The sequence below is a fragment of the Sphaeramia orbicularis genome, chromosome 17 (assembly GCF_902148855.1).
Source record: "Sphaeramia orbicularis chromosome 17, fSphaOr1.1, whole genome shotgun sequence".
Taxonomy (NCBI): Eukaryota; Metazoa; Chordata; class Actinopteri; order Kurtiformes; family Apogonidae; genus Sphaeramia; species Sphaeramia orbicularis.
The window spans coordinates 34,524,532-34,537,119 of NC_043973.1; the positions used below are offsets into that span (position 1 = coordinate 34,524,532).

The 12,588-nt window shown below is 37.7% G+C and overlaps 1 protein-coding gene across 1 annotated transcript in view; it reads left to right on the top strand.

Moving 5' to 3' along the window:
- The window catches only part of LOC115437391 (uncharacterized), a 20,879-nt gene extending 13,749 nt beyond the window's left edge, over positions 1–7,130 (top strand). The window contains exons 5-6 of the mRNA XM_030160619.1: positions 1,642–1,829; positions 6,996–7,130. Coding sequence (XP_030016479.1) covers positions 1,642–1,829; positions 6,996–7,130 — 323 coding nt within the window. The remainder of the gene's footprint in view (positions 1–1,641; positions 1,830–6,995) is intronic.
- Positions 7,131–12,588: the final 5,458 nt, after the last annotated feature.

Here is a 12,588-nt window from a genome sequence, read left to right on the forward strand (position 1 = left end):
ACCGGTTACACATGGCCCCGTTCATTTTCCCTGAACATGGATCAGTGGTCCTGTCCCCTTTGCAGAAAAACAGCCCCAAAGCAGGAGGTTTCCCCCCATGCTTCACAGTAGGTCTGGTGTTCTGGGATGAACCTCAGCATTCTTCCTAAACACAACCAGTTGAGTTTTACCAAAAAGTTCTTTTGGTTTCACCTGACCACATGATCTTCTCCCAGTCTTGTGGATCCTCCATCTGCTCTGTGTCAAACTTCAGATGGACATGCCTGGACATGGACTGGCTTAAGCAGGGGAACACGCCTGGCGCTGCAGGAGCAGGAGTCCCTCTGGGCCTAGTGTGGTACTGATGGGAGCCTTTGGTACTTTGGTCCCAGCTCCTGCAGGTCTTTCATCAGGTCCCTCTGTGTACTTCTGGGATTTTTGCTCACGTTCTCATGATCTTTTGACCCCATGGGATTAGATCTTCGGGGGGCCCCAGATCCAGGCAGATTATCAGTGTCTTGTATGTCTTCCATTTTCTTCCAGTTGCTCCACAGTTGATTTCTTCACACCAACTGCTTGTCTATTGTAGATGGACTCTTCCACCCTGGTGCAGGTCTGCAGTTTTCTTCCTGGTGTCCTTGGACAGCTCTGTGGTCTGGTCCATGGTTGAGTTTAAGTCTGACTGTTTGAGGCTGTGGACAGGTGTGTGTTCTACAGAACCAGTTCAAACAGGTGTGTGTTCTACAGAGAACCAGTTCAAACAGGTGTGTGTTCTACAGAACCAGTTCAAACAGGTGTGTGTTCTACAGAACCAGTTCAAACAGTGTATGTTCTACAGAGAACCAGTTCAAACAGGTGTGTGTTCTACAGAGAACCAGTTCAAACAGGTGTGTGTTCTACAGAACCAGTTCAAACAGGTGTGTGTTCTACAGAACCAGTTCAAACAGGTGTGTGTTCTACAGAGAACCAGTTCAAACAGGTTGTGTTCTACAGAACCAGTTCAAACAGGTGTGTGTTCTACAGAACCAGTTCAAACAGGTGTGTTCTACAGAGAACCAGTTCAAACAGGTGTGTGTTCTACAGAGAACCAGTTCAAACAGGTGTGTCTACAGAACCAGTTCAAACAGGTGTGTGTTCTACAGAGAACCAGTTCAACAGGTGTGTGTTCTACAGAGAACCAGTTCAAACAGGTGTGTGTTCTACAGAACCAGTTCAAACAGGTGCCATTAATACAGGGAACCAGTGGAGGACAAAAGAGCTTCTGAAAGAAGGTCCAGCTCTGGGACAGACACAAATCTGTGGTTTGTGGGTGACCAAATACTTGTTTTCCACCATAATTTACAAATAAATTCTTTAAACATCCTACAATGTGATTTCCTGAATTTTTTTTTCTCATTTTGTGTGTTCAAGTGTACCTCTGATGAAAATTACAGATCTCTGTCATCTTTCTAAGTAGGAGAACTGGAACAATCAGTGGCTGACTAAATACTTTTTTAACCCACTGTACACACAGACATATGGACACATAGACATTAAGGTTTTTACAGGTTTATTTGTACAGTAAATACAGTCCACAGACGGTGTAGGAATGTATGATATGATCACACATACATTTCACCATCTTGTTAAATCATACACTGACGCTGCTCTGCTTATTCTCAGGACCTTTGGCCACTCTGGCAGGTGTGTACCAGGACGTGAAGGGCCAGAAGCTGGAGGCATTATGGAGGGAGGCGGTCTCACAGTGGACTGAGCGGCTGGTGGAGGAACTGCCGGCTTTAATGGAGAATCCACAGCTGAGACCTCTGGCTCAGGCTTGTGTTACAGGACTCAGCATCGCCTTGGATGTTGTGAGAATCCTAGATTTCTCTTACATGTGTCGCAAAATTTTATTCATTCATTTAGTCTCGGAGAATAAGGAGTTATGGGTCTCAACTGCAATATTTTTGACAGCGATATTCCATAACCGTTTAGGCCTGTGTAGGATTTCGGGGAAGTGGGAGCCCATTTCAGCACACATTAGTCAAAGGCAGGATTTACTGTGCACATGTTACCAGTTCATCACAAAGCCGACACTCACACTGTAGCTCAAATCTAATCTTTACATTCATATGTGATTGGTTTTTCTATGACGTTAAGTGCAGCACAAATCATTTGATGTCTGATCCACACCACTTCCATACATGGTCCTGAATCAGAAACAGATCTGATCTTTCTCATTGTGACGTAAGTTTAGATGGTCCAGATAGAATTCATGCAACTTTTACATCACTTTAAATGGAGATGATCATGACTCTGCACCGGAGCAAGTCACTCAAGAGGGAAAAAGTAGCTAGAATATAGCTTGCGCATGAATGAAGCAGTAAAATGTGTCCAAAAAAATCATATACAGTGGCAAGAAAAAGTATGTGAACCCTTTGAAATGTCCTACTTTTCAACAGGAATTGATCATAACATCAATGTGATTTAATCTGAGCTTTTTAACTGAATGCCACACAAGGAATTAGAATATGTCATGTCTTTATCGAGCAAAGTTATTAAACATTCATAGTGTTGCTATAAAAAGTAAGTGAACCCTTGGATTTCTTTCATTCATTCATTTGCTGAACCCACTTTATCCTCACTAGGGTCAAGGGGGCGGAGCCTATCCCAGCTACTTATGGGTGAAAGCAGGGTTCACCCTGGACAAGTGACCAGTTCATCACAGACTGAACATATAGAGACAAACAACCACTGTCACATTCACACCTATGGGCGATTTAGATTAACTAATTAACCTATCAGAGCATGTGTTTGGATGATGGGAGGAGCCTGAGTACCAGAGAGAACCCACACAGACACGGGGAGAACACGCAAATTCCACGCAGAAATGTCCCACCCCCATGGACTGGTGTTGGAATCGAACCCAGGACCTTCTGTCTGTGAAGCACCAGTGACCCTGGTACTTAATTGACTTAAAGGTGGGGTCTGAGATCTTAGAAAAACGGTTCCAGCAGCTGCATTTTGAAAATACTCAGTTCAAAAGTCCAAACCCCTTTCTTCAGACGTCCCTCTGAAGCCACACCTCCAGAGAACTGGCACGCACAATGCTTGTACCCGAGGGTTCACAGTGCTGCACAGCATCAATTCACCGGCCCCAAACCTGGCCCCACCTCCAGGTCCGACCCTGGCCCCAGCCCCAGCTCCAGCTCCAGGTCCGACCTTGGCTGAGGCTGAAGCTGAGGCTTCGGCTCTGGCTTGCGGCTCCATGCATACCTCCTTCAGTCTCCTCCACCCACCCCCACCCCCTCCCTCTCTTCCAGAACAGCCCCAGTTCAGACCTATCTGACTAACGTTACATTTCCTAGTGGTTTATGTTAGTGACTAAACAGTTTGCTGGTGAACTTTCCATCCTAATACAGCTAATATATCCAAGCTCTGGCTCTGGCTTTGTTTCCTGTACCAGTGCTCCAAGCCTCTGAGAATGCACGATACATGCGGGGGGGGGCAAATGACAGTTGAGTTTGATAGACATATCACCGTTCAATCATTTCAATTGGGTGCTGAAAATGATTGGATAGTGTTTTTTCAGTCCTGTCCGTTCCACAGGTGACTGTTGTACCCCTGAAAACAGGGGAGATAGAATCACACGAGTGATTTACCGTTGTTTTCCTCAGTGTGCACTTTAATGCAATGCCAACAGTGACATACAACAAATAAAACCACGGCTACGTAATACAACGTCAAAACCTATGCAGCTCCAGCCCCACATATTGGCGCCACAAACGTGCACAGACAGAAGATGGCGGCGTGCACCCACAACACACTGCATGACAACGTTCAGCCACAGTTAACAACAATAAAACTTATTTTAGCATTGCAAAAACTATAACAAACAAACGGTTTTATGCTTCAACAAAGTACATTTCACATTATAATCACAGTTGACCACAATTACCTGAAAACAGGGGAGATAGAATCACACGAGTGATTCACCGTTGTTTTCCTCAGTGTGCACTTTAATGCAATGAGGAGAAACGGCGCCAGCCCTCTAGAGGTGAATAAAGACACAACTAATCAACCCCAGATCGTTTCAGGCATGCTCAGTGGATGAGATTACCTTATCTGAAATGGCAAAGATATTATTGTAACATGAACATTTTAACTATATTCCTGTTGTTTTAAGACTTATGTGAATTAATATGAATTAATATTTATTGCAAACATTTTAGCTATTTTGTTTTTACATCTTAATCTGTAATAATCTGAATCGCTGCAATCCTGTATAAGGCAGATAATGTTACTACAACCTATCACAACTACATTTTTTTATTTATGTGTTAGAGCTTTTAATTAATTAGTTGTAATTGGGATGTGAATGGGATTTTAAGGAATATAGTAAAAAATGCTCCAGGAAAACATCTCGCGCCCTGTTGAAGCCAATAATCTAATAACAACCAATAACGTAATAACGGCCGATAATGTAATAAATTTGCTATTTTTAGAATGTAATAGGCCAATAACGTAATAAAAGTCCTGGACCAATCACGTAATAACTTTTGGCCAATAATGTTATAACTTATTACGTTATTGGCTCAGTTATTACATTTGCAAAGAATTTTTTTTTACCAGGACAATAACGTAATAACCAGCCAATAAGTTATAACGTTATTGACCAGAAGTTATCACATTATCGGTTCAGGTCTATATTATGTTATTGGCCAGATATTATGTTATTGGCCTATTACATTTTAAAAGTAGCAAATTTATTACATTATCAACCGTTATTATGTTATAAGCTGTTATTACATTACTGGCTTCTACACCCCACCTTTAACTGGTTGGATAGCGCTGTCACCTCACAGTAAGCAGGTCCTGGGTTTGATTTCAACCAGGACCTTTCTGTGTGGAGTTTGCATGTTCTCCTCATGTCTGCGTGGGTTCTCTCGGCTTCCTCCCTCCAAAGACATGCACTGATAGGTTAAACTTAACTGCCCATAAGTGAGAATGTGATTGGTTGTTCGTCTCTATGTGTCAGCCCTGTGATGAATTGGTAACTCCAGGGTGTCTCTCCTTCGCCCATAAGTAGCTGGGATACCCCCCCCGTGACCCTAGTGAGGATAAAGTGGTTCAGGAGATGATTGACTGACAGGCTGATCCTCCTTTGGCATCAATAACATCAACCAAACGCTTAAAGTAGACATGCACAACATTCTGGAGGAGTTTTTGACTATTCCTCATTCCAGAACTGTTTCAGCTCATCCATACTTGTAGGATGTCTGGTGTGCATCTGTACTGGATTCAGGTCTGGGCTCTGGCTGGGCCTCTCCAAAAGGTGGATTATGTTTTTCTGAAGCCATTCTGTTTGATGTTTAGTGTCATTGTCGTGTTGCATTAACTGAGCTTCTACTGAGCTTGAGTTAGTAGACACACCCTGACATTATCCTGTTGTGTATGTGGATAAACTTGGGAATTAATTTTCTTTTTGATGATGGAAAGTAGTCCAGGCCCTGAAGGAGTGAAATGGTCTAAAATTGCAACACACCCTCCACCATTCTCCTCTGGGGATGATGTTCTCATGTTCCCGTTTTTTAAGGCCATACATAATGCTGCGTGTGTTTCCCAAACAATTCAATATTAAGACAATGAAAAGACATGAAATATTATAAGTATTTGTTTGGTATTAGGTGAAGAATATTGCATTTGTCTGCACCTGTGACTTCGATGCAAATTAGATCACATTTTACAAAGAAAACCATTTTTTTTCAAAGGGTTCACAGATTTTTCTGTTTTGCTACATAATGAATACTGATGATACCATTTTTATCTTTTTTTTTTTTTTCATTGTTTTTATTGCAGTTTTTGGTTTCCCATTCAACAAAACAGTGTCTTCTAAAGACGACACAAAACAAAACATACACGACAGCTCTTACATAAGAAATAAAACACAAAACAGAGCTTGATACAGAAGGTGGTAGGTCAGACTTACAATGTACGAGTCACATTTATAAATATAACTGAAGTTCACAACAGTCCTTTTAATAGGGTAGAAGAGAGGTCTGGTCCAATATAGTCCAAAAATGGACGCCACACTCTGTAGAACTGATCTGCACTGTTATGTATGATATTGGTCAGATATTCTAGAGGGATCAGTTCAAAATTATTTTACGCCAACCACAGATAGAAGGAATCTTGTCACTGACCCACTGCAAGAGAATATTTTTCCTTGCTGCAAATTTAGAACATTATACAGTCTTTTGACATATTTTATCTTAAAATAAAGTGAATGCACAGTTTTCCATTGTGCATTGTGTTAATTGTATTAATATTTTTACTGAAGGGAATGATGTGAACACTTGTAACTCCAGTGGTTTCATGATTCAATTCAGTTCAGGAAGATGAACAGTTCAGACTGGAATCTGATAATATGTGACAACACAACAACCCCCCCCCCCCCCCAAAAAAAAGAGATCTGAATAATAAATCAGATTTTTAATCAGGCTTTTAAGACAATAAAAGATAAATAACTGAAGGTGATTCATGTTCAAATATGACTTTAACCTCCTCAGACCCAGTTATGGCTTTTCTGTCCACATTTGTAGACAAGAGTTTACAACTTTATACAAAAAAAAAAGAAAACTGTCTATCACAAAGGATGTTCCATAAAAATGTTAAAAACTGCATCTGAAAAAACTGCTGCATCATGATGTTTCCAATATAGGCACTGATTTAATAAAAAACAAAAAAGCTTGTACTTTGTTGACATTTCCTGGGTCTGAGGAGGATAAAACTACATGTAGTTCTCAACAGCTTTACACAGAGGATAAACCCGCCTTCCACATATTTTTTTATTGAGAAGCAGGTATGTAGTATAACAAATGAAAACAATAATGAATACGTTTTTATGAGCGTAATGCAGAAACTATTGAAGTCAGTCTTGACCCTTGTATCCTGATTATTCAGATTCCAGTTTATTAATGTGCATTTACACAAACACTCAAAAGCATATTCATGTTTTCTTGTCATGTGTACTTTAGGCAGGTCAACATACCTACCACTGGGTCGAGACCAGGCTTGCGATGGCTCTGTCTGGGGTCAGGAAACGGCTGGCTTCTGTCTACAAGTTCTCCCCCAGGTACAAAACATGTCTGAGACCAGATGAAACATGCTGAAACTCCTTTTATTAAAATGGCTTAAAGCATTCAAGCAGGATATTTTCTTTTTGTGTAATAGCTGCTGATGCCACCCAGTATACACTGTAGTGAGAGGATGTCTGGGTGAAAACTTATATTATTCTCACATAAGACATGTCCAGGGAAATACCGGATTCCACCATGACAAAGCTCCTGTCCAGGGGGGTAACTGATGGAACAATATATATAAACATACAGAAGTCAGACACTGGTAAAGTAAGAGGGAGAATATATTAAAAGAATATTAAAAAAGAAGCTTAATTCAGTCAGAGGCCCACACAACAGTTCATTATAAAGTCTATTTACTGGCTAATGTTAATGAGGAGTGGAATAAATGATGCAGTTAAGAATGTATTTATGGACATGAAAGAATGGTCACGAAATCTGCACATTAGAACGACCGCCACATTTTGATCTCTGCTGGAAAAGATAAGATAAAATAAGATAACATTAGATAAGATAAAATAACCTAGATTTTATTTGTCCCAGAAGATAGAAAAGAATAGAAAAGAAAACCATACAGAAAAGGCAGACATATCACAAATACACTTAGTTGTGGCGGACATGACGACAAATGCGGCGACAGATATGAGAGAAAGAGAATGTCAGTGGGGTCTGTTGTTTAACCCTTTCATGCAATTATGAGAACCTTGGTCACAATATTTGTGTGTTTTTAAGGTCAAGGTCAAGGTTACTTTATTTATACCCGTAGGTAGATTTGTTTTGCAGACTAGGTGATTGCCTTGGCGTTACAACAACACATACATTGAACATTCAAGACAGGCACTTGATCACGCCTACAGACAGGACAAAAAGACAGGACAAAAAGACAGGACAAAAAGACAGGACAAAAAGTGCTCAGTGTTCCACCATTCATCTGTATAGCAGCATGGATAAGTAAAAGAATAAAATAAATAAGATCAAATAAATAAAACAAGATGCAATAAAACACAATAAAAACCAGAAAAGATAAAATAAAAACAATCTGGGATAAAAACCAGAATAAGAACATAAAAAAAAAAATTAAAATTTGAAGTCACAATAATAATAAATAGAGCAAAGAAATGGAATAAATAACTAAATAAGTTAGTAAAGTGCAATGTCACTATTTCTTATTGAGCTCAGTGACGGCGACAGGAACAAAGCTTTTTTATAACGCTGTGTCCTGCACCTGGGACTAAGAACCTCCGTCCAGAGGAAAGGAGCTGAAATTCACCTTGTAAAGGATGGGAGTCACTGTTAAGAACTGATGAAGCCATCCTCTGTACCTGTTTAGTGTACAGGGAGGCGGGACAAGACTGGGACTGACCAATCAGGCGACTGGACCATCTCACTATTTGATTTAGTGAGTTTCTTTATTGCTCTTTAGTCATGAAAAAAACATGCAATTTAGGTTAGGTTTTTTTTTTTAAGGAGTTACAAAACTGTCCACTCAGCTGGACCTCATGCATTTAACTTTTCAAGCAAAGAAACATGTATTTAAAACCTAATATCAGAAAGTGATATGGAAAAGTATGCAATAAAAACATTTTTAATGCTGCTAATCAGATGTTTTCCCACATTTTAACATACTCTAATACTAGTTATTATTCATTTCATGGAGATAATATGCAAAAAAACCCTGTTTTGTTTGTTGATTTACTCCAAAACATGTTAGTGCAGATCAGGTTTATCAAGAACAGCAGAGTTACAGTAACGGTATGAAATGCACTGTATAGGATGGTGCATAAGTGTCCACTGTGTTGGCTGATATGGAACTAAAACAATAAAACCCATGAATATACAAGAGAACAGCTGGAGAAGAACTGTCCACTGTAGTGACCTCTGTACATGAAAAGGTTAAAGTGGCTAAATAAGTTAAGTAAGATAAGATAACATTAGATAAGGTAAGATGAGATGAGATAAGATAACATTAGATAAGATGAGATAAGATAAGATAAAGTAAGGTAAGATAAAGTAAGATAAGATAAACTAAGATAAGATAATAAGGTAAGATAAGATAAAATAAGATAAGGTAACTTAGACTTTATTTGTTCCAGAAGATAGAAAAGAATAGAAAAGAAAACCATACAGAAAAGCAGACATATCACAAATACACTTAGTTGTGGTGGACATGACGACAAATGTGGCGACAGATATGAGAAGGAAGAGAATGTCAGTGGGGTCTGTTGTTTAAAGTGGCTAAATAAGAAAATAAGATAAGATTAGATGAGATAAGATATGATAAGAGACCTTTGTCATTGCCTCAAAAAAGGATACTCTCGAAAAACAAAACAAAACATGCATATAAAAGACACAAGGCACAATTAAGTTTTGCAGAAAGTTTAATATTTCAGTTAATAAGTTAAAATTAAATAAGTAAATATTATTCTATTACCATAGATCCACACTTTGTTTACCCTGTCATATCATCGTATGAATAGGGAATGAAGCAGCCAATCAGAGAACAGGAGGGAAGAGATGCACAGAAATGTAAGGAAATGGTACTGTGAAAAGGTTAGATTCATAGAGTAAGTTTAAAGTTCGTGGAACCAAAACCCCTCATTTACAGGTTAATAAACTCAGAATTGGCTCTAAAAACACATTCTGGTTATAGTCCCTCACCAAACATGAAATGATGAAGACTTAGTTCAGCTGTTCACTGTCAGGTGGGACCATGAAGGAGGAAAGGCCAAAAGCATTTACTGATCTGAAATGTTTAATAACCTTTAAACCATCAGTCATATCAATACATTGAAATAATTAAGGTAAAATGTAGTTCTCATCCTCCCAGTAGTATCAGATATGAAGTTCAGTGGCTCCATATTGAACATGGAAACAGCGTCATGTAATATTATTGCTGAAAATGTCCCTTTTCTTCAATTTTTTCTGTTAAGGCTCCAATTCTCGTAATTTAGAAACGGATCCTGAAAGTAGACGCCAAGAGATGGACTGGACTTTACAGGTTTATTGTCCATGAAATGAGGATTACGATTAGCCGTGGCCGAGGAGAAGCGGAGGCAGTAGCCGAGTCCAGAAAACACAAGTCACCATCCAAAAGTAGCAAGCAGGAGTTTAGGACAACAAGGAGTGTAGAGATGTGCACAGAACAGAATGATTAGGAGGTGTATCTGCTGAGGAGGAGATGATGATCATAACTGAAGATAGGTGTTTGTCATGAGCTGCAGGGAGAGGTCAACTGTATCCTTAAAGGGGAGGGAGAAGGAGACGAAACAAGCAGCAGAAAACAGAAACATCAACACATTTGTTTTGATATAATAACCTTTCAATATGTGGTTCCCAACCTTTTTCTGCTCATGACCCCATTTTAACACCACAAATTTCTGGCAACCCTAGACATTTTCATTTTTATTTTATTTATTTATTTAGACAGGGACAATGCACAATATACATTAACCTTAAAAAGGACAGATGTAGTGTTCCGGGTTCTAGCACTAGTGCTAATTTCCACCTGTAGTCCCTGGGCAGGCTGATGGTATCATTAAAAAAACAGACATTAATAAAAATTAAAACAGTAAAAAAAAAATGCATATTTATAACTCAATCTGTATATCGTTAAAAAAACAAACATTAGGAAAAACTAAAACATTAAAGAACAGTAAAAATGCATATTTATAACTCCATCTGTATATCATTGAAAAAACAGATATTAATAAAAACTAAAACATTAACAACAGTAAAAAAAAGCATATTTATAACTCCATCTGTATGTCATTGAAAAAACAGATATAAAAACTAAAACATTAACAACAGTAAAAAAAAAAGCATATTTATAACTCCATCTGTATATCATTAAAAAAACAAACATTAGGAAAAACTAAAACATTAAAGAACAGTAAAAAATGCATATTATAACTCCATCTGTATATCATTGAAAAAACAGATATTAATAAAAACTAAAACAGTAAAAACAGTAAAAAAATGCATATTTATAACTCCATCTGTATATCATTAAAAAACAGACATAATAAAAACTAAAACATTAAAAAACAGTTAAAAAAAAAGCATATTTTTAACTCCATCTGTATATCATTAAAAAACAGATATTAACAAAAACTAAAACAGTAAAAAACAGTTAAAAAAAAGCATATTTTTAACTCCATCTGTATATCATTAAAAACAGACATTAATAAAAACTAAAACATTAAAAAACAGTAAAAAAAAAGCATATTTTAACTCCATCTGTATATCATTAAAAAACAGATATTAACAAAACTAAAACAGTAAAAAACAGTAAAAAAAAAAAAAAAAGCAGATTTTTAACTCCATCTGTATATCAGTAAAAAACAGATATTAATAAAAACAAAACATTAAAGGACAGTAAAAATGCATATTTCTAACTCCATCTGTATAAAATATTCCTTCCATCCATCCATTCCCTCTTCTGTCCCACTGCAGTCTGTCACACACTCTAAACATGTTTACATCACATTCCATTAGATCTACAGGTTTGGTTTGACAGCAGCTGTTTTTTCACCATGTGTGTGAATGTGTAATAGTTTGTAACCGTTCATAGTTCTGTTGGTCATGTGATCCACTCTCACATGGACACACATGAGAACGGTGAATTTTGTCTCTGAATCCTGCACTCGCCGCATGTTGTTGATCGAGTAATTGGAGATGTTTTTCCAGAACTCAGAGAAATAAACCTTTTGAAGGGAGGAGCAGCAGAATTATGGATAACCTTAAACAACAGACACACATTTGTAGACATGATGACATTTTTGAAGCTTAAGATCTTCTATTTGGACAAAATTGAGCAGTGATGGAATGCTCACCTTTTCTTGTCATGGATCTTGAGAGAATATTTATACAATGATTCTAGAGGTCTCAGGGCAGATTTACAAACCTGAGACCAACTGGTTATACAGTAGAGAACATGTGGAGCTATCAGTGCATTTAGATCCATGTGTGACGCTTCAGTGGACAGTGAGTTTATGATAGATCTGAAGTTGGCACAGTTAAATTTGATTATTTTTGTCATCTTTTTACTGTGCTTTTTAAAGCTTAGATTGGGGTCAAGTGTAACACCTAAATATTTAACCCTTTCATGCACGAATTATGAGAACCTTAGTCAAGATTTTTTCTTCAGTGTTTAGCCATGAAAAAAACAATGCGATTGAGGTTTTTTTTTCTATGGAGTTACAAAAATATCCATGCATTTAATTTTTGAAGTAAAGAAATGTGTTTAAAACCCAATATCAGAAAGTGATATGAAAACAATGAAATAAAAACATTTTTAATGCTGCTAATCTGATGTCTTCTCACATTTTAACATATTCTAATGCTAGTAATTACTCACTTCATGGAGATAATATGCAAAAAAAAACCTCCTTGTCTAACAAATAACAATTGATTTACACTCAAACATGTTACTGCAGATCAGCTTTATCAAGAACAGTAAAGTTACAGTAATGATCTGAATTACAGTGTATGG